This window comes from Mirounga leonina, unplaced genomic scaffold (genome assembly GCF_011800145.1).
Source record: "Mirounga leonina isolate KUSES-001 unplaced genomic scaffold, KU_Mleo_1.0 Mir_173, whole genome shotgun sequence".
NCBI lineage: Eukaryota > Metazoa > Chordata > Mammalia > Carnivora > Phocidae > Mirounga > Mirounga leonina.
In genome coordinates, this window is record NW_023270447.1 from 51,292,049 (window position 1) to 51,315,228 (window position 23,180).

Below are 23,180 nucleotides of genomic sequence, written 5' to 3' on the forward strand. Positions count from 1 at the left end.
GTTTAAATGCCCACCTGAGCCTCTAATTAAGAATTCTTCCTGCTTACTACTCCAGATTGTATGTGAATTATCCCATTTAATTTTTATAACTAAACAATGAATTAAATACTATTATTATATCTCCTTTTACAAATGAGAAAATGAAGCTCAGCAAAGTAACCTGCCCAACATTTCACAGCTACTAAGGGTTTAGCCAGGTTTAGCCAGGATCTGAACACACACAGCCTGACTCCAGAGCCTACACACTTAACCCCTAATTCCCTGGGACTGGCTCGCAGGGAGTGTTCAGTAAAGCTCTGTTGAGATAATGCTGTTCAACTTCTTGCTGTTCCCCAATCAGAAGAGCACAGGTCTTGAGAGATGGCCAAAGGGCAGAAGGCTTCACCTCTCAGGCCAGGGCAGTGGGGTCACCTCACAGATGCCCCACAGGACCTCTACCCAGACTGGTCAGGAGATGCTGCCAAACCAGTGAAGTCCTCCCAGGAAGGGCAGTACTGTAAGGGAGCCCAGGAGAATGCAAGATTTGTCCGCAAGGCAGGTGATAGCAGGAAAGGCAGTTGGTCTGGGGCAGCAAAAGAGAAGAGAGGGGGTGTCTAGGAAACCTTCTTCTAGAAAACAAAACAAAACAAAAGCAAGACAAAAGGATAAATTTTAGATCAGAGAGGGAATTTCATGGTAACAATAACAACAGTTAGCTACTGTGCTAAATGCTCTACCTACCTTAACTCGTTTAAGCCTCAGAACAGGCAGGGGCTGTTATGATACCCCATTTTACAGGTAAAGAACGCAAGGACCTGGAAATTCAGTGACTTGCAGGACATGGCAAGTAAGAAATAGGACCAGGTTTCAAATGTCGGCAGTGTGGCTCCAGAGCTCATGCTTTAACCCTATACTTGTGCCCCTGGTGATCATACAGTCCTATCTCTACCTGATTGAGAAGAAAAAATATGAGGCTCCGTGACCTTTCCCCAAGGTCACAAGTTGGTCAGTAGCTACATCAAGGAAGTTAATGATCTGCAAAGTCATTATTTGCTCCATGAGGTTTATGTTTTAAAGCAAGTGGTGCCACTGGCTGGTCTTATGATCTAAGTCAAGTCCCCTAGGTTTAAGGGCAGGGGGTTTCTGCATCCCAGCACACTGGTAAGATGAATTCCCTGCAGGAAGCAGTCTTTTGCTCATTTGACAAACATTACCAAATACAAAGTATGTACCAGGCCTTGTGCTAGACACTGGGATAGAATGTTGAGCAAGACAATCCTGTACCCAAGGAGCTCCAGGTAGGTCTAAGCATAGGAGAAGACACCTAAACAAAACAAAATACACAAAAGTGTTACAGGTCGGTCCAGGATCCTAAGATAGTATTGAAGGGGAACTCCAGGGAGGGTCAAAAGGACAGAGGAGTCAATTCAGCTAACAAAAGGGCCGGGGAACACCATGAAAAGAGGCAATTCTTGTCCTGAGTCTTGACAATGGTTCAAGAAGACAGGACTCACACAAGAAGCACAGTGAAGGAGAAGACAGAACCTGAAATAGCATGGCATAATTTAAGGGTTGTAGTAAGCAAAACAATGATCCCCAAGGATGTCCATGCCCCAATCCTCAGAACCTGTGATTCTGTTACCTTACACAGAAAATGGGACTTTGACAAGATTAAGGTTAAGGACCCTGAGATGGGAAGATTAACCTGAATTATCTAAGTGGGCCCAATCTAATCACACAGGTCTTTAAAAGTAGAAGAGACAGAAGGCTCGTGTGGGAGAGATAAGATACAAGAATTCGACCCACCACTGCCAGCTCTGCAGATGAAGGAAGGGAACCATGAGCCATGGAATGCAGTGTTTCTAGAAACTGGAAAAGGCAAGGGAACAGATTCTTCCCTAGAGCATCCAGGAAGGAATGTAACCTTGCCAACACCTTGATTTTAGCCCAATGAGACCTGTCTTCTGACCTATAAAACTGTAAGATAATAAATCTGTGTTTCCAAGTTTTAAACCTAGTGGTTTTTGTGGCAATTTGTCAGGGCATTATTCAAAAGAAAATGAATACAGGAATCTATAAGTAGTTCAAGATTGCTGAAGCAATGACAATCTATGGGACAACTTAAAAAGAAAAGGCCATCTGAAAGGTCGTTGCCATTAACTTATTCCATAACCTTGAGCAAGTTAAATCACAAACCCATTCATTCATCCACCCACTAACTCATTTATTCATTCAACAAACATTTTTAGCTTCAGATTAGAAGACTGCATTTCATCTGGGTCTTGAAGGGCAAGCAAGAGTTTACCATGGACAAAGGTGCACCTTTAGGTTTCAAGAGGTGACATGACATGGTATAAGTACATCATAGCTTTGTCACTTATTTGGTTTTCTGACCAAGAGCAAATTACTTCAAACTCTCTAAGCCTTAGTTTTCCCATCTGTAAAATGGAGAAAATCGTTAACATTTCCCTCACACAATGGTTATCTGGATCAAATGAGATCACAGATGGGAAAGTACTTTGTGATACAGGGTTTTTTGCTGTTGTTAACCAGTCATAAATGAAAATAAGACATCTTTGGGAGCGCCTGGGTGGTTCAGTTGTTAAGCATCTGCCTTCAGCTCAGGTCATGATCCCAGGGTCCTGGGATCGAGCCCCGCATCGGGTTCCCTGCTCAGCAGGAAGCCTACTTCTCCCTCTCCCAATCCCCCTGCTTGTGTTCCCTCTCTCGCTGTGTCTCTCCCTCAAATAAAGAAATAAAATCTTTAAGAAAAAAAAAAAAGACATCTCTGAAATCAGATCAATAGGATGGACATATAATTTTCCCCATTATATTCCTATGTACAGTATTGCAAAAGGGGGGCATGCTTGCTCATCAGGTTAAGAGGGCAAGGCCTGACTCCACTGCCTTACCAGACATTTACCCCATACCCCTTGCCCACTTATTTCCTCTATAATAAAGGTATCTAGTCACAGAGCCCTTAATTCAGTGGCAGATCCAAAGGCTTTTGCCCAGCCAGCCCTTGACTTCCCAGACCACTTGAGAGAAGTGAGGTCACACATTTCTTGTGCCTCTTAAAACATTCTCCTCCTGAGTCTGCATGTCATTGTACTGCCCTGCCTCTCTCCCTCTTCCTCTTTAATTACACTCCCTCTGTCTCTTCACTGGCTCCTCTTCTTCCTCCCACTTCCACCCCACAGACATTCTCTCAGGTTCAATCCTTTAGCCTTTTCTTTTACTTTTATTCAGAGAATTCACCACTTAGGTGATTGTAAGCAAATGCTTCTGGACAGATGACTTCCAAATACGTATTGTTGGTCTTAAATTTCTCATCTGCACTTCAATCCCACGGCTCCAGCTCCCTGTTGGACATTTCTACCTGAAGAGTTTGTCAGAGCAAAATCATAGGGATGTTGACTAAAATGGCAATACTAGGAGAAAACTCCCATTTGGGGTACATAAGAAAAGGCACTAAATTCTGACTTAAAAGAGGTGAGTTTGTGCAGATGGCAGAACCCAGAGAAATGCTCTGATAAAATAAAGGCACATATGGCCGGGGTCCACGGCACAATGGCAGTCTGTCTGCTAACCAGGAAAGAACCCTGCCCCAAGAGACCTGGGCTCTCATTACATTTCTGGTGCTAACCTCACTAAGTGGCCCTGGATAAGTCACTTTATCTCTCTGGGCCTGAGTTTCTTTGTTTATAAACTGAAGTAGCTAAGATTTAAAAGTATTATGACATTGACTTTATAGAATTCAGAAAGAGATAACAAAAATGGTAAGATCTCAACAGTAAACGGACAAATAATACAAACAGTTCACAAAAAAGGACAAAGTACCAATAAACACAGAAAACCATTCTATGAAGCAAATGAAAACAAGATGCTATTTTTACCTGTTGAATTAGTAATATTTTATGAAAGTAGCAGGAATATAAATCAGAACCTTTCTAAAAGTCTAAGATTCAAAAGTTAATGAGGACAGGAGATGCATACCCAAGACTCACCTGAATTAAGTCACCTCAGTTAAACTGGAGAAGTGGACAAGCTCTCTGGTTAAGTACTTCTAAAGCAGCTGACTGAGGTCTGAGATTTATGGAACAGCACCCTCTGGTAGGGGAAAGGGACAAGAATGAAGAAACAGAGAAAGGCAAGAAGCAGGATATATAAAGGCAGAAAGAGCCATGGAGAAAATCTTTGTCCTTGTCATTTTCACTGACTTGATCAATATATCCTGAGCTGCTGCTATAGGCCACACTAATGCTTGAAATGTACTGGTGAATAAAAGCAATGTCCTGCGGACACAGAGTTGCTAGTTAGCAAATAAAAAAACAAAGCAGCAAACAAATGAGTCATTATAAACTCAGATAAAAACATATACATAAAAACATATATATACAAAAATAGACACAGAATTGGGAACAAGTTCAGTGTCACTTATGTCAACAGAAAAGAGAGTAAATCAATGGTCTCAAGTTCACAGTTCTGGGAAGATGAGAAATGAGACAAGACTATTGGATTTGCTTAGAAAGAAATCACTCGTGTCCTGCGAGGGAAGAACAGTGGTGTGGGAGAAGCCAGAACAGAAAGAGTTTAATGAAGGAGTGGGAGGGGCAGAAATGGGAGTTGTGAGTATCAATCATTTTTAAAGGGAGGTGGCTATAAAAGAGAAACAGGTGGCTGGAAAAGGTGGCAGACAATTAAAGAGTCTAAAGGTAGATGGAATGCGCCGGAGGAGAGGACAACACAGAGAAAGGCACGTTGACGTCCTCACTCCCTCTCACCTCCTCAGTCAAGTCTTGCTGAAGCCAGTCCATTCTCTCAGACAAGGTCCCTCTGTGAGCCCGTCACCCAGCAAGTTAGCGTCTCCCTTGTTCCAAAAATCAGAACTTTCTTCCATTCCACATTCCCTTTCTGATACTGCTGCCTCTCTCTTCTCTTTCAACACAAAACTTCTTGAAAGAGTTATCTACCATCAGTTTCATTTCCTTACCCTCCTCCTCTCTCTTCAAGCTTCTGCTCTTAATCTTGCCTTTGCAACTGTCCTTACCAAAATCGTTAATGACCTTACTTTGCAAAATCCAAAATGCAATTTCTAGATTTCACTTATTTGGCCCTTTGACAACAATGGACATGCTGACCTCTGCCGCCCCCCCCCCCCCCAAATACCCCACTCCTTCCCAGTGCATGACAGCATTCCTTCCTGTTTCCCTTCTGTTTCTCTGGTCATACCTTCTCAGTTTCCTTATACAAGTCTCTTCAAGATTGGTGTGCCTCAGGATTTGGGACTTGGCTCTTAGCTTTTCTTATATATTCTCCCTGAACAAGCTTACCTATTTCTATTGCCTCAATTTCTAACTATATGCCGATAATGACTCTCAAACAGATATTTATGGTCTCTCCTTAGCTGCAGTCTTGTACGTCCAATGTCTTGTTAGACATTTTCACTTGGATGTCCCACAGTATGTCAAATACAGTTAAGTCTAAAACTGAACTTATATTGCCCCCACCTCTATGGTAATAAGCAGTACTGCCATCCACCAATTTGCCCATATTAGAAATCTGGGCCTCAACCTTCATTTCTTTATCTTCATTCCCAACATCCAATCAATGTCTATGTCCTTTGGATTTTATTCTATTTATATCTCTTGATTCCAAGCACACGGCTCCATCCCCATGATGATTATCCCATCCAGGAGGCTCTCATTTCTCACCTAGACATTTTAATTGCTTCTTAACTGGGCTTCCTGACTCTAGGTTTGCTTCTCTCCAACATTTTTCCCACATGGTAGACAGATTTTTCTAAAATGTAAATCTGAATATGTCAGTCCTCTACTCAAAACCCTTCAATAACAACCACCTATTACCCTTAAGATCTTAGGCTTTATGGTGGACTAAAGCTACCCCTGCACTGCAATAAACTAGATTCTGGATAAAAGTCACCTCATTCCCTCCTCCAAAAAAGTAAGCAGAGGCTAAAGGAGTAGGATTATCCTAAGGGGTGATGTTAATAGCAATGCTGCTGAAACACTTAACTTTGGGCCAGTGATGAAGTGGGAGAACTAATCGTGGGACTCTTGGATACTGAGCTGGGATCCTTGCAAGGTATGCTAAAGTATTCCAGGTTAGAAGTGGCCCTTGACTACTGGCAGAAACTAAAAAAAAGTTAATCCCCTCTAGAGGGAAGCTCCAACCTAACCTGACAGAATTCCCATGGATTAAAAGAAAAAAATGAGCTCACAATTAAAAATCAACGAGCATATGGAAAGGCAAGCACCATGAGAGTCAGAAGAAACAAAGATGTAAATCCTCAAGGACTACAAGTACTAGAATAGTCAGATGAAGAATACAAAAGAACCATATATTAATACTTAAAGAAATAAAAGGCACAAGGGCGCTTGGGTGGCTCAGTGGGTTAAGTGTCTGACTTTGGCTCAGGTCATGACCTCAGGGTCCTTGGATCAAGCCCCTGTGTTGGGCTCCGTGTTCAGTGGGGAGTCTACTTGAGGATTCCCTTTCTCTCGCCCTCTCCCTGCCCTTCCCCCACTTGTGCACGCAGGCTCTCACTTTCTCTCTCTCAAATAAGTAAATAACCTTTAAAAAATAAAGAAAAGGCACAATGACAAGGATATACAAATACTATTGAAAAGAGACAGATTTTGGGGGGAAACTTGTAAAAATGTAAAATGGCTCTGAAACAAAGAACTCCATGAATGGGCTAAATAGCAGATTAGAGTGAGCTGGAGAGAGAATTAATGACTTGGAAGATACATATCTGAAGAAATTTCCTGGAATTCTATGAGATTAAGGAGATAGGATGATGACTGATAAGCTAAGGGGTTTGGTAAATAAAAGGCCTAACATACTTCTAACTGTAGAATCCCAAAATGAAGTAATAGTGAGAATGAGAGAGAGCCACTTTTGATGAGATAATGGCTGTAAAATTTCTACAAATGAACATAAATCTGCAGATCCAGGAAGTAAAATAAATGAGAAATACATGCTACAGTAGCCAGTCTACTAATAACCTCCAATGATCCTTACCTTTTGGTATTCATAACCTGTATGCAGTTGCCCAACCCCCCCCTCCCATATTTTACCTGGGTTGGTCTGTGTGACCAATAGAATATGACAGAAGTGACAGCATGCCACTTCCAAGATTAGGTTATGAAAGACACTGTGGCATCCATCTTGGTTGTTCTCTCTTGGATCGCTTGTTCTGGGGAAAGTCAGCTGCCATGTCATGAGCAGCTGTAAGGAGAGGCCGACATGATGAGGAACTGAGGCTTCCTACCAGCAGTCCTGTGAGTGAGCCATTTTGAGATACTCAAGCCCTGGTGAAGCTTTCAGATGACTACAGCCCCATCCAAAAGCTTGACTGTAACCTCTTAAGAGACCGTGAACTAGAACCACCCAAATAAGCAGCTTCCAGATTCCTGACCCTCAGAAAAACTATGTGAGTTAACAAATACTTAAGCTGCTAAACTTGGGGGGAATTTTTACCCAGGGATAGATAACTAATACACACACTAAGACCAAGCAGACTTACAAAGAGCCTTCTCCATCTGGTCAAGATTGTCTCTCCAGTTTCACTTCTTACCACACTCTTTCCAGCCTATTACATTTCAAATACACCAAACTTCTAATTTCTGGAATGCATCATGTTCTCCCCCACCTCCAGCCCTCCGTACAGCTCACATGATGTTGCCCACTGCCTAACATGTTCTTCAACACCTCCTTCTCTACTTTCAACATGTATACTCTGTTGGCTACCTTCTACCCATCATCAGAGCACTCATCACACTGTATGATAAAGTCTTGTTAAACTGTCTGTCCTTCCATTAGACTGCAGGATCCAAAAAGGTGGGGACAATATCTGTCTCCTTCATTATTACGCCAACACAGTTTCTAGCACAGAGAAAGTAGTCCGTAAATATGTGTCCCTTATAGCCCACAGGATAGGGACAGGCAGGAGGCAAGGCGGAAGAATGTAAACATTCTCAGGCAGTGATCCAAATGAATCTTCAGCCTAGCAAGTGAAATAACTACAAAGGAACCAAGAAACCCCTATATTCCATACAACCTCAGGTTTAGGGAGGGCTTGGGGTAGGGTCAGGACTCAAAAGTTGGATACTTTCTAGCTCCTCCTAAGTCAAACCAAGTGTTTGATTTCATTATGATCCCTGAATTGAGATCTATGAACATTAGACACACACATTCTTAAAAGCACACTCACAACTGTACTCAAAGGACAAATGGAAATAATTTTTTTTAAAGTAATCTCTATGTCCAAAGTGGGGACTGAACTCACAACCCTAAGATCAAGAGTCACATGCGCTACCGACTGAGCCAGCCAGGTGCCCCACAAACAGAAATATATTTTTTTTAAATGATCATCTGTTCTGTATTTGTAGGACAATTCCAGCCTATTCCACTGATATTTAAGATCCGATCAGAGGGCACCTGGGTGGCTCAGTTGGTTAAGCGACTGCCTTCGGCTCAGGTCATGATCCTGGAGTCCCTGGATCGAGTCCCGCATCGGGCTCCCTGCTCGGCAGGGGGTCTGCTTCTCCCTCTGACCCTCCCCCCTCTCATGTGCTCTCTCTCGTTCTCTCTCTCTCAAATAAATAAATAAAATCTTTAAAAAAAAAAAAAGATCTGATCAGAAATGGTATTTGTGGTGTGTGCCTAAATATGAATATACACACACACATATGTACATATATACATGTCATAAAATATTAATCACTAGTACCCTCTACTGGTGGAGATACCTTACCGGCTCATATGAATGGTCTTATTGCCCTCTAGTGACCACAACCTATAAAGAGAAAATCCAGCAGCAGATGGGAGAATCTCCTTGGCTATAATGATAGGGCTTTATGTTCTTTAAGCATCTAATTTTCTCAGATTCTGGTTTATATTACAGGGGTGCAACTCTCAAGACTCTTGGGGGGCCCTCTGGGGGATTTCACATAGCTCTTGCCAGCTGTTAGCACCAGTCTGAAGCTGCTCTCTCTTCTGCTTCTCATGAACAAGAGGTCAAGGGGAGGCAGAGAAGGCAATGGTTTGCACTAGCGAGGGCAACAGGAGCAGCTGTGAATGACTACCTTGGACTCCCTAGGGAGCTGGGAGCAGCTTGAGGAACACATGTTGGCGCTCCCTTGAATATTATTCACAGTTGTGTACTGTACTAAAATGGCAATTCAACGAAGTCCCTGACTTACCTTTTAAATATCTCCATGCTATAATAAATGATGTAGCGGCAAATGTTGCTATCATTTTGTTTTTACAAACCACACTCTGCAAGTTATTTCTACTCGAAACAGAAAAGCCAAGATTTAACATCAAGATCTAGCTGAAATCTCCTCTCTTCTACGAAGCCTTTTCTGAGTCCCCCAGATGTAAGTGACTGCTCTGTCCTTGGTGCCAGCACGTACCTTGTACAGATCAGAATGATATCCAGGATATTATTTAGGATATTATTTAAAGGCTTTTGTTTATAACCTACAGTATTTTCTGCTCCTGATCATCTACATGCTTGTTTCTCCCACCAAACCCTAAGTTTCTAGAGGTCATAAACCATGTCTCAGACATTTCTGAACACACAGCAGCAAACACACTCAAAAAGTTATCCTTAGATCACTGCTGGTTACCAAGCCATGAGTTAAGTACAGAAACTGAAGTAAGCATTTAGAAACTTTGATAGCAATTTGACAGAGTAATTCTGTATCTGTTGAATCTAATAAAAAAAAAAAGCGGGGCATGTATTTTGTATATTTTCTTTTTCTGGCAATTTTTATTATATATCATAAAAATATTGGTCTGCAACCAATGGAGAATTTTTTAAACAACAGCCCTTCATCATAGATAGTTTGAGAAGTGCTGATATGATAAATAACTTAATGTTTGAGGGAGGAAGAAAAGGATGAAGGAAGGAGACAAAATATAAGCACTTTTCATAAAATTCAGAAAGAACATACCTATCCTTGTTGATTTTAACACTTCCCTGGAAGGTATTTTCTTCTTTAATTCTCGTAAAGCTTCAACTAGATTCTCTCTGGTCTGATCAGGAAGCTCCAACATAGTTTTCCATCTTTTTATGTCTTCTATAACCACAACTCTCTGGGAAAAAGAAAAGTCATTTGGAAAATGGAACATTTTCATTGAAAAACATCTGCTTTCACCTGAGCTAATGGGGCTCCTATTGACATATGAATTATTGATTATGACCTGAACCAAAGCACAGTGTGTATGATGGCCCCAAATGATGGGTAATTGCTTAAAAGCAGGTCCCGCTTACTGCAAATCAGGAAGAGAGTTACATCTATTAGGAAAAGTGCAAGTTTTAATCTAACCATGTCAGACACCGCTGGGCACTTAGCAGAGAGAGGCAGTAAGGATGAGAAGAAAAGAAAAACGATACTAAGGTGAATCAACCCTATAGCTCACTTAAGTGTCTTAATTCACGGGCAAGGACAGAGAGCAAGGAAGTCATAAAGGCATATTTATTTCAACAATAAAAAGCTTACTTCAACAGCTCCCCACTTCCTAGATGATAAAATTCAAACTCTCTTATTTGAAAAAAATTTAAAACTTCAAATAAAAAGGTAGAGTATTTATAATTGAAAAAAGTTAACATTTTGCTGTTTTGCATAAAATAACAAAACATCCTACAGTTTGTCTCCTTACATCCTTCACTAAACTCATTCCTCTCCTGTTTCTAAAAAAAGAAATCATCAACTTAAAGTTGATACACATCTTTGCATTAAGTGTAAAATATAAACAATTAAGGAATCTGGGTGAAGAGGATGGGGAAGTTCTTTGTGATCTTGCAACTGTTCTGTAATTGTGAAATTATTTTGACTAAGAATTTTAAAAAATTAACATGAAAGATAAAATAATAAAGTTGCTTTTATAATTACCAAAAAAAAAAAAAATCTTATCTTGCATGGTTACTACCCTGGGGGAGGTAGGCCCAGTTAGGGAAAGGAAGGGGCCACAGAGGGCTTCTGGGATGCCAGTAATGTTTCTTGATCTGGAGACTGGTGACACAAGTGTGTTCACTTTGTGAAAATCTGTCAAAATGTACACCCATGATTTCTCCACTTTTCTACATGCAGATTATAGTTCAATAAAAAGCAACTAAAAAAAAAGTCTCAATTCCCTTCCCTGGCTGGGGTCTGCTTCCAGCCTAGCAGCCCACGGTGGGACATGTCTGACTCCTCTCCCCATCTTTGCTTCCCTTGCTCCCCCATCTGCTTGTTTGCTTTGACCTCTGACCCTTCCAAGTTTGAAGCTGGGAAGAGGCGCAGTAAGGGACAGGGAAAGCCTTCCCTTCTTTTGTGATACTCCACTAATCAGGTTTTAGTGTGCTTTCTAGACTCAGCAGATGTGTAAAGCTAACTCTTTCTTGTATGGGATGCTTCTGTGGTTCCCTGGAGAGCTCCCATTTTTGAGACCTCACCTGTAGTTCTGGTAATGTTGGCAAGGCCTCTTCCAGCCAGCTGATTACAAGTCCCTGCTTTTTGGCAAACCACTTTACAAGACTTTCTGTAGGGGTGTCACCGTCCTTCGAGGATCCTTGTGAACCTAAGCCCTTTATTTCTACTCCAGGCCAGCCAGCATTTTCTCTGCTGTACCCACACCTTTGCCCTGAAGAATTCTAAGGATTAACAGCCTTCCCATACAGCCACTCTGTTTAGACTTTCCCAGGCACAGGTCTGGTCTCTGTGTCCACCAGCTCCAGGAACAGAGGTCAAGTTCTCCAAGTGAAAATACCACTGCCCTCCCACTTTATCCAAAGGAACTCTCTCTCCTCTCTTCCTTTATTTATTTTTTTCCTTCTCTCTTCCTTTTAGGTGATGCGTTCAGGATTCCAAAATTGGTTTTCACATACTGCCTTCACAAGTTCTGCAGTCTAGAGTCTCATTTGGGAACACTCTGCTTTGTTCTCAGCCTTTAGGTGCTTTAGCCAAAAATGAGACAAGTCCTTTGTTATGATCTGCTACAGTACAAAGCAGTATCATTAGTGTTAAATGGTATGTAAAATAAATAAATGAAACCAGGTAAGGGGATATTTTCAATAGGAAGAAGGTGTAAAGTATAAATATCATATTCTGCAAAAGGCTTTTTTCACTCATTATATTTTCTCGATTCATTCATACTGATATATATAAACCCAGTTGATCCATTTAATAGTAATGAATAGTATTCCATTATTTTTATATATAAATGTCTTAGAATTCTAAAATCTATTCCCCTAATGGATATTCAGGGTACCCCTCACCTAATATTTTTTCCAGTTATAAACATTGCTTGGATGAATTCCTGCCTATGACACATTCAATATTGTCTTCCATCTCTTAACTTTCAACGTTTCTGGGTCATTATGCTTAAAATAGCCTATGGTGGCTTTATTTTGCCCCCATCCACCATTCAATCTGAGAATCTCTATCTTTTAACAGGCATGCCTAATTCATTTGCATTTATTATGGTTACTGATATAACTGGATACACTTCCTCTTTGCTTCTCTTTCTTTTCCTATCTTTGATTTTAACAGTTTAAATTTTCTTTGCTCTTGTTTTTCTTTATGGTTTGGAAATGATACACTCTACTGCTATCATTTTAGTGTTCATCCTTACAATTTTTAAGATGTATGCTCAGTGAAATCTGTATCACTATCCTCCTCATAAGCCTCTACTGTAGAAACCCCTATTAGAAATATAAACGACTGTCTGTCCTTCGTGTACCTTAACTGTTCTTCCCTATTTTTCTCTATTTGTCTGTGATGCATTCTAAGTGATTTCCTCACATCGCGCTTCCAATCCACTATTTCTCTCTGTAGCTATAGCCTGTCTACTTTTAACCTATTCAATGTGTTTCTGCGTCAGCAAATAATTTTTTCATCAGATGACTTAATATTTTCCTCAAAATCTGCCCACTTTCTTTTCATACTATCCTGTTCTTTTCTTACAATGTCTAACATCTTTTCTTTATCTCTGTGAAAATTCACATAAAGATATCTTTGAGGTTGTACTCTTATCGCCACTTCTTGGGGTAGAAATGCTTTTAGTTATCTCTTTCTGCTCATTCTCTCTCCGGGAAATCAATTTTCTTGGAGAGTTTGTAATTCTGACCATGAGTTCATCTTTAATGGAGACTGTTCTCTACAGGAATCTGGTGCCCTAGGTTGTGAGGTGTTTTAACAGGGAAATCTCACATTTGCCTTGGCCAAAGCCTCTGGATTTCTCTGTTTCTATACCAGTTTTTATGCTATTTTTTTTTCAGTTTTGCCCAGAGTGTAAATTTAAAACTATGCATAGTAATAAGTGTGTTCTAATTTATCATAATTTATCATAACTAATAAAAGTTCTAATTTATCATAGTCAATTCTTTTTCCATCCAAAACCCCTGAGAAGATCACAGTCTTCATGCTGTTTCCTTGGACTAGTGGATGGAATTTTTCAAGTTCATTTTTCACATTTTTCACATTTTTCACCTGTTTTGGCTCCCAGCTGCAAGTGGGAATTGTTAGCCTGAGGCCTTATCTGCAGTTCCCATACTGGTCCTAATACCTCACACCCCAAGCATTATATCTGGTTTCATAAAACTGTTTAGCTTCAGCTCCCACTTAAAGCTCAGGGTTTGAATTTCCTCTCTCTTCCTGGCATCTGAGGATTTCTCTTTCTTGCTTTCAAGCTCAGCTCTGTATTAGAGACTTTTTATCAGCATTTCTACATGGTTGGAATGAGGTTAGGGATTCCACATCAGACCACTCCAGTATATGGAAACTACAGAAACCCAAACTCTAGCATGGCATAAAAGACCTGACATGACTTGGCTCCTGACATCTTTTTCAGCCTCATAATTTGCTCCAGCTATAGCAAACTATTTGAAGCTGCCTAAATGAATTGCAGTATTTCACACCCTCTGCCTGGGATGCTCTTTTTTTTTGCCTCAACCATATGATAAACACCTATTTATATTTTAAGACTCTTTTCAAGCATCCCCTCTTCTGATGCCTTTCTTGACTCTCTCCTACCAAATCTGACCACACTCCCTTTTGGGTCCTCTGTAATGTGGACATACTTCTATTACTGTATCTGCATTTTATGCACATACTTTCTTATAAGGCTGTCTTCCCCTCTGACTATGAGCCATTTGAGGGTTTGAACAATTTGTCTCCCTCTCTTCAGTGCACAGTAGGTATAATTGAACAAAGCCATCTCTACCCTTAAGAACCAAAGTCCAGTGTAGTTTTCAGATCTGAAATTTCAGGTTAGAAATAGAAAAATCTACAGTCAATTCCAGAACAGAAGAATTCCATATATATCCAAGAATGTTTCCTTATTTCTGTCCAAATATGGGTCCCAAAACAGGTATTTCAAGTTGTTCTCTGAATTATTTAGAGGATCAAGGGAAGTGGACACAAGGTATCAAAAGGGGGAGCTACACGAGTAGTGGAAAGGTTATCACCAGAAAGAAGATGTGCCTTCTCCTGTACCATCTGGTCTTAAGTTGTGGATGGCTGAAACATCAAGTTTGACAAGATGGAAACCATCCCACCACAAGGGGCAGGGAACAATCTATTGGCTGCTCAATCCTACAAAAGGAGCAAAGGTTTACAGAGCATTCTCAAGTACTAAACCTGAAAGAATTAGCACATCCTAGAATCTTAAAAAAAAAAAAAAAAAAATCCTCCGATTGCAACCAACAGAACAAATCACTTTCCCTTAAGGGAGTAAGAAGAGATTAACCAAATTAACCTTTACCATTCAAATGTATACTACACGAGCTCTATTGGGTCTCACTTTTATTCAATGTGATAAGGCTATGGCAAAATTACTTGTAATAAACCGATAACAGAAGTCCAATGTTCCTAATATTCCAAGATTGTTATACCTCCTCTGCTTGACATTCAGAAACCTCCACTTTCTTAGTTCACCCTATAGGGGGCAGACAGTGGAACCAGACTGTCTTGTACAAATCCCAACTCTGCCACTTACAGCTGCATGACCTTGGGCAAGCTACTTAATCTCTCTGTGCCTTAGATTCTTCATCTCTAAAATATAAATGATAAAAGCATCCATTTCACAGGGCTGTTATTAGAATTTAAAGAGTTAATGCATGTAAAGCACTTAGCACAATTCCTGGCCCAGAGAAAGGGGGCTCTTAAACACTGGCGGTAATTATTACTGTCGCTCTCATCATCACTGGTCCCGGCTCTAGTTTTCCTACACAAGCCTTTCCTTTTCCACACATGAAAATAGGAAATTATTGATCAGTTTTGTTTTTTTTTTTTAAAGATTTTATTTATTTATTTGAGACAGAGAGAATGAGAGACAGAGAGCATGAGAGGGAGGAGGGTCAGAGGGAGAAGCAGACTCCCTGCCGAGCAGGGAGCCTGATGCGGGACTCGATCCCGGGACTCCAGGATCATGACCTGAGCCGGAGGCAGTCGCTTAACCAACTGAGCCACCCAGGCGCCCCTATTGATCAGTTTTACTGCATGCCAGGCACAATGCTTAGCCCTTTTGATCTGCATTTATCTATTTAGCTCTCATAATAACACTGCAGGTTACATAAACTTATTTCTGATATTACTGACGAGGAAATTGAGGCTTGAACATTCAGCAGATTCTTGGCATTTAAATGTGATGCTGGTGTGTGGGAATAAGTTACTTGGCAGAATAGATCTAACTCTCTAGAATTCACATTTAACTCAATTTGCTTTTAAGTTGTCATTGTGTACACATAAAGTAAGCATGTGTGTGTGCACAAAGGAAAGAGAAAGCAAGTACTGCTTATTGAGAGGTTCTGTGTCACTACTTCCCTCTACCTAGCCAAATCTTTTCAAGCCTGTAAGGTGCTCTGAGCACTAAAACAGACAGTGAGCTCTTTCCTCTGAACTCTTAACCCTTACTGTCTAAACAACAATTTTGTAATGGACCACATATGATTATCTATCATTACTTATTAATTTCTTATAATATGATCCCCCAATAGGAAGTCCCATGAGGGCTCATACTCTTATCTTAAATTTCTTTTATGTTCCCTGGAGTATCTAGCATACTGCTGGGCATAAAGTTGTTTTGCAATAATATTTGTTAAATAGTTTACTATCCAGACCCTGCAAAGGCATCCCCAAATAAGAATGATTACTGTTTATTCAATAAATTTTTACCTACAATGTAGCGGGCACTGCATTAGGTCTTGGAGCAGAATCAGAACCTAATAAGATACTGTGGTCCTCAGGAGTTTATAGTAGACTACAGAAAAGTATAGGTAATCTGATAATTAAAATACAGTGAGGTAAGTGCTATGAGAGATATTTGAACCAAGTACTAAGACAGTATTTGAAGAGGGAAGGATTAATTCCCAACGGACCCAGAAAGCACTTCAACATTCACTTATTTAACAAATACTTATTGACCACTTAATATGTGCCAAGTACTGTGATAGGTCCAAGGATACAAAAGTAAATAAAATTCCCAACGTCCCTGTATTCATGAAATTTATAATCTAGGATTCACAGGGAAAGTCACACTTGAGCATGTTCACAAATGAGTAGAGCAGTCTCCATAAAAAGAAAGAGAAAGGCTTTCCAGGAAAAGGGACCAGCATCAAGTCAAATCCCTGGAGACATGAAAGAGAATAATTCAGAGAGACCAGCAAAATATGGGGTATGGCTGGAATACATTCCTGGGAAAGGGGAGCTATAAGGGATGGAATGAGAAGGCTCCCTGGGGTAGAACAGGAAGGGTCTCATATGCCATGCCAAGGCTTTTAGAGTTTTAGTTCATTTGGTCATTCAGAAAAATGCACTGTAAACTTCTATGTACCAAACCCTGTGCCGAGTACTGGGGACACAAAATTCAGTAAGATGGTAGTCTTTCAAGAAGCTCAGAGTATAGTGCGGTAGAGCATTTAAAAAAACACAATATAGCACAAATAAGGGCAATGACAGGGGCATGTTTAAGATACAGGGATGGATGGAATGCCTGGGTGGCTCAGTCGGTTAAGCATCTGCCTTCGGCTCAGGTCATGATCCCAGGGTCCTGGAATCAAGTCCCACATCGGGCTCCCTGCTCAGTGGGGAGCCTGCTTCTCCCTCTGCCTGCTGTTCCCCCTGCTTGTGCTCTCTCTCCCTCTGACAGATAAATAAATAAAATCCTTAAAAAAAAAAAAAAGACACAGGGATGGCTGAGGGAAGGGAATGATTAGATTGGCTTTCTGTCTGGGGGACAGAAGGGTGATCAGGAAAGGCCTCACAGTAGAGGAGACACTTGAACTAGGTCATGGGGGACAAATAGGAAGTCATAAATTGATGGTAACAGCAAACACTTGCACATTACTTAGTATGTGTCAGGTTCTGTTCCAAGCACTTTATATATATTGACTCACTCAACCTTCATAACTACCTTATAAAATAGATATTATCATTATAGATAAAGACACAGAGAGGTTAAATAACTTGCCCAAGGCACACAAATAATAACTGGCATGGCTGGGATTTAAACATACGCAGTTTGGCTCCAGAGTCTGTGTTCTTAATTACCACACTATACTGCCACCAAGCCAAGAGAGTAAGGCCATTCCAGGCAAACAGGACAGCATATGTAAAGGTACGGAGGTATGAAACACCACACCATCTTGGGGAAATTGTGACTGGCTGACACTGGACAGAATGTAAACAATAAGAGCAGCAGGGGATGAGGCAGGTACCAGGTCACAGAGGGCCTTGGGTGCCATATAAAGAAACGTCTTTGGGCGCCTGGGTGGCTCAGTTGGTTAAGCGACTGCCTTCGGCTCAGGTCATGATCCTGGAGTCCCGGGATCGAGTCCCACATCGGGCTCCTTGCTCAGCAGGGGGTCTGCTTCTCCCTCTGACCCTCCCCCCTCTCATGTGCTCTCTCTCTCTCATTCTCTCTCTCAAATAAATAAATAAAATCTTTAAAAAAAAAAAAAAAAGAAATGTCTTCATCGATAGGTAATGAGAAACCACGGAAGGATGAGGCAGGGAAGTGAACTGAGTAGACTGTCTTTTTTATTTCTCTGGCTTAAGTGTGGAAGGGAGAATGAGAGAGGATGTCAAAGGCAGAGAGACAAGTTACCAGACCATGGCACTGCTCTAGATGAGAGATTTTTATTTATTTATTTTTATTTTTTTAAAGATTTTACTTATTCATTTGAGACACAGAGATAGAGAGAGAGAGAGAAAGCATGAGCAGGGGGCGAGACAGAGGGAGAGGGAGAAGCAGGCTCCCCGCCGAGCCAGGAGCCCGATGTGGGGCTCAATCCCAGGACCCTGGTATCAGGACCCGAGCCGAAGGCACACACTTAACCATCTGAGCCACCCAGGTGCCCCTAGATGAGAGAGTTTTAAATTTAAAGTGGGAGATGTAAGGACAAGGAGGATTTTTAGGAGGCAGAATTGAAAACTGGATATAAGAGTTAAGGATAGTTTCCAAGTTTCTAGTCCTAGTTACTTGGTATATGGATTTAAAAGTACATACAGGAGGGGGCACCTGGGTGGCTCAGTTGGTTAAGTGTCCGACTCTTGATTTCAGCTCAGGTCACGACCTCTGCACTGAGCATGGAGTCTGCTTAAGAGTCTCTCTCTCTCCCTCTCCCTCTGCCCCTCCCCTGCTCACACTCATGTGCTTTCTCTAAAAAAGTAAATAAAAATAAATAAATAAATAAATAAATAAAAGTAAATACAGGAGAATAAAGAACAGGTTTGGAAGAAAAGCTACTGCATTTAAGAGGAATGTTCTTCTCTCTACGCCTATTGCTTATTCTGCTTCCATAACCTTCACATGATGTATTCTCTTCACACAGGGACTCTCAATTGGGGCATAAGTGGGGACACAGAGGGGAGAAGAGGCAGGTGGAAGTATATTAGAATCTGGATGTTTATATATGAGTGTATGAGTAGTTCAATTACTACCCTTCTCTTTTTCTTCCAGTTTGATATCACAATCCTGCCCACCACCATCTGTCATTGAGAGTCACTGTTGTATACAACTCCATGAGCACTCTGACAAAACAGAGACAGTTGAAAATTTTGATTATGCACAGAACTCCAAGACCAGAAGAGATTTTTAAAGACCATCTAGAATTCAGCAGATCTCAACCAAGGGCTACTTGGAAATACATGAGGACAGTTTTGCTTATCACAATGGGAGGTGCTGTTGGCATTTAGTGTCTGAAGGCCAGGGAGTGTCAATGTTCAGTAACTCACAGGACAGTTCCAAATAATGAAGAATTACCTTGCCCCACATGACAACAATGTTCCTTTGAAGAAATACTAATAGGGGTGCCCGGAGGGCTCAGTCAGTTAAGTGCCCGCCTTCAGCTCAGGTTGTGATCCCAGGGTCCTGGAACGGAGCCCCATGGCGGGCTCCCTGCTCAGTAGAGTCTGCTTTCCGTCTCCCTCTGCCCCTCCATCCTGGCTCATGCTCTCTCTCTCAAACAAATAAATAAAATCTTAGAAAAAAAAAATACTGATAAAGTTCGACCCCACATTTTCCAGATGAGGACAAAGTGAGATCCTAGGTAAGGAAATGATTTGCTAAAGACCACCTAGTTGCACCGGAGGGCCTAGAACTCAGGGCTTCTGTTTATACACTCCTGCACTGCTTTCTAATCTGGTTCTGGTAACCCTGTGGCACATCTAGAAGAGGAGTCCAACTGAGTACATAGGTCAAGTACTCAGAACGCCATCTTGCTATCACAACCCTGTGCACACCTTCTCTAGCCCCAGATATCATTCTCATCGTCAGAGATATAGGCTCGAAGTACAAGTCTGGCAGTCATCAGCATGGGAAGCCTTAAGATAAATAAGGTTACCCTGGCCAAATACATAAAATATGACGAAGCTCTGGGGAGAACAAATATTAGGAGTCTGGTGGAGGAGGAGGAACCAATAAAGGAAACTGAAAAGACCAGAAATGTAAAAGGTCAAGGAGGCAAAGGGAACCAATTACAAATATGTTTGTTTTTAGTGAAATAATTTTTACTTTATCATTAATTGGGTACCCATGTCCATTGATTCATTATTGTCTATCCTGTATTTATTCCTTGCCTCTTCTTTGTGAACAGAAATCAGACATGCAGAGGTTGCAAAGAGTCCATTAACACAGTGTTTCCCAGTCTCAGCTATAGCTGTGAAGGCCATGTGATACAGCTCTGGCCAATAAGGCACGAAAGTAGAATATCACCACCCAGCCTTACTGAGTTTGTACAGAGTACACAGAATCATATTTCGTACTTTAACGTTCCTAACAGACAGGAAAATCTTGCAAAAAAAATAAGAGGGGGCTTGTTGTCTCAGCCAGCAAAACATACCATACAGCCAAAGTAATCAGAAGAGTAAGAAAAGTGCATGTGGGAATTGATAAATGAAAGTCTGTACAGAGTGGGAGAAAACAAATTAGGAGTGGTCCAGAACACTTTGGGGAGAAAGCATAGCAAGAAAGAATTAATAGGTCTTCCATAGTAGAACTACGCACCACCTTGCTACCACAGTCCTTTCCACATTTTCTCTAGCCCCAGATCCCCTCTCCCTCTCACCTTCAGAGATTCAAGCGTGGCCTGCTTGTAAATCTTTCCACCAGGATCTTTCTTCTGAGGACTATTTTGGATTCTAGGCGTTCGAATGACGAATTTATCCATTGCTAGAGGACTGCCAACTACCTTCACGTGCTTGCAGCGCTTTCTGCTCAAGAAAGAGGGAAGATTCTAAAACGTCATAAAAACTGCTGTGATGTGTTCTCCCTAAAGTGACACAATGGGCTTCTATTCTATTCTGGAAGCATTCCTGAATACGAGGACTGTTGGGTAGAATTTACAGGAAAGAAAATTTCGTCTTAGAAAAGAAATATCTTCCTAAGAACTGAAACTGTTATACATGATCGGTGTAATTCCTGAGTTAGGAGGTGCCCAGCTTTCAGAAGTGCACGCTGTGCAGGGGCTTCCAATATTGGGCCAGGCATTGAACCCGGTGACTTCTAAAAGCCTTTTTCAACTTAGGTGAGGTTGAGGCAGGGTTTAGTTCCACTGGGTTCCATGAGGCTCAATATTAACAACTACCCTACCATAATCACAGTCCCAAAGGTTCGCCTAGTAACGAGCAACCAACCACCACCTCCAGATCTCAGTAGGGTCCTCACAACAAGCAGCCATCTCCAGGAACTGCTCGGTGGTCCGAGGACCCTCACCACGACTGTCGCGCCCTGAATCCCTGGGCAAAGGGAAAACACCATCCTCCTCTACCCTCAGCACGCAGGACCCAGGAAGGGGAAACTAACAACGGTCTGACGTGAGACCCACCAGGAAAAGCAGTCCTGTCAGCAGCTGGACCCTTGCGGAGCACACCCTCTGAGGACCCACGCCTGGGCCGCCGGGGTCAGAATTATATTGACGCTTTCTTACGGGACGGTGGTTTCTCGGACCTCAGAGCGCCTCGGAACCTCCGCAAACCACATTCCCCAGCATGCACTGCAAAGGAGCGGGTGAGGCGCGCCCACGGCGACTGTAGTTCTCCGAGACCGACTTTCCCGACCCCACCGTGTGCCGCCGGTCGCAGAGAACTACATGCCCCAGCGTGCCCCGCGGAGGGAAGGACTCAGGGAAGGCCTGTTCGCTCTAATACTCGCGATGATTGGATCCATCTCTTCTTGCCAACCTAGAAGAAGTTCTTAGACCTGGAGGTGGGGCGGGAGGCGGCAGTTTTGGGCGGGTCAGGGCGGAGCTGAGGAGACGGCGGAGGCGGAAGCGGCGGCCTGGGGGGCGGGGAAGGGGCTGGCCCCGGAAGGCGGAGGAAACCCTGAAAAGAAAACAGCAACAAGCTGAGCTACTGTGACAGAGGGAAACAAAATGGCGGCGCCGAAAGGGAGCCTCTGGGTCAGGGCCCAGCTGGGGCTCCCGCCGCTGCTGCTGCTGACCATGGCCCTGGCCGGAGGCTCGGGGACCGCTTCGGCTGAAGCGTTTGACTCGATCTTGGGTGATACGGCGTCTTGTCACCGGGCCTGTCAGTTGACCTTCCCCTTGCATACCTACCCCAAGGTAGGGCCCGTCCGAACCGGGCTACGACCCTCCCCTGGCCGCCGATCTCTCCGCTCTCTCGCACTTGTGTCGGCTTGGGAAACTGGGTGTCGAATCCACACCCTACAACCGCTGTCTCCCACCTGTGTAGCTCCTGTTTTCTTCCCTAATTCTACCCGCACCCATCTCCTGCTGTAATTACCGGAAGTTTGTGCTGCATCGACCCTATATTAGGCTGGGGACGCAGAGATGGGCAAGACATGACCCCGTTCCCCTGGCAGTTTGCGGGGCGGCAGGGGAGACGAGCACTCCGATGGGGAGGAGGATATGCAGTCAAATGCTCTGCCACTGAGCTGTACCCCCTGGGGAGGAGGATATGGATGATTAATGCAGGGTCTTCACTTTCAAGGAGCGTAAGGGATGGTGGGGGGCAGGAGCAGATATGCAAGCCCACAAAAGGTTAGTTCATAGCCCATGTTTACTGAGCGCCTCTCTGGGCCGGGAGCGCACAGTGTGTTCTGGGAGTCAGACAAGCAGACAATTCCACCGTGGTATGAAATATATTAAGTCAGCCCTAGGAGTTGAGAGACGCGCAGGAAGGGCTTTCCGCCTGTGTTGAATTACTGTGTGCGAGACTGCCACTAGGGTTTGAGGTGGCTTAGAGAAAAAGCAATTAGGTTTCTGCATTCAGAGAATTACCGTTCAGTGCAGAAGACAGAGGGAATTCGTGGCGCAGGTATAGAAATGAGACTGCCCCTGGGGGGGTCGGGGTCCCAGTTTACCGAGGGGAGTGACCCTGCTTTCACTTCTCGTCGCCTGCGGTTGATGCCTTTCCTTTAATTCCGTTCTGCTTCTCAAGTTTTTTGTTTGTTTTTTTTTTCAACTTGGGAACTCTTTACTCAACATTCTAAATTGTGTGGTGACTCCCCACCCTTTCCCATATATAATTTGGATATATGCGCCCTTCCCCCCACTGGCTTTTTTTGTAAGAGCTTTTGCTGTTGTTACTGGTCTTTCCTCCTTGTATTCCTTTTATCTCCTCTGTGCTGTTGGCTTAACCGTGTGGCTAGCCCTCTTTGCTCTCTCAGACTACGAGGTGACCACGAGGAGAGGGCCGATGAACTTTAGGATGTTCCTTATTGGCAAATGC

The 23,180-nt window shown here is 42.5% G+C and overlaps 2 protein-coding genes across 5 annotated transcripts in view; one reads left to right on the forward strand and one right to left on the reverse strand.

Annotated features, from left to right (window-relative positions):
- Window positions 1-21,526, reverse strand: part of TCEANC2 (transcription elongation factor A N-terminal and central domain containing 2) — a 34,316-nt gene extending 12,790 nt beyond the window's left edge. The window contains exons 1-3 of one of the 3 annotated variants that reach the window (XM_035018487.1): window positions 21,317-21,526; window positions 20,558-20,702; window positions 9,963-10,104 (exon numbers count right to left, since the gene is read on the reverse strand). In XM_035018487.1, the coding sequence (XP_034874378.1) occupies window positions 9,963-10,104; window positions 20,558-20,659 (244 nt within the window). In that variant the 5' untranslated portion in view covers window positions 20,660-20,702; window positions 21,317-21,526. Of the gene's footprint in view, window positions 1-9,962; window positions 10,485-20,557; window positions 20,703-21,316 lie in introns of those variants that run through there. The other 2 variants (XM_035018485.1, XM_035018486.1) reach the window with 2 other exon arrangements.
- Window positions 21,527-21,692: 166 nt separating this feature from the next.
- The window catches only part of TMEM59 (transmembrane protein 59), a 30,827-nt gene continuing 29,339 nt past the window's right edge, over window positions 21,693-23,180 (forward strand). The window contains exon 1 of one of the 2 annotated variants that reach the window (XM_035018488.1): window positions 21,693-22,051. In XM_035018488.1, the coding sequence (XP_034874379.1) occupies window positions 21,863-22,051 (189 nt within the window). In that variant the 5' untranslated portion in view covers window positions 21,693-21,862. The remainder of the gene's footprint in view (window positions 22,052-23,180) is intronic. The other variant, XM_035018489.1, reaches the window with a different exon arrangement.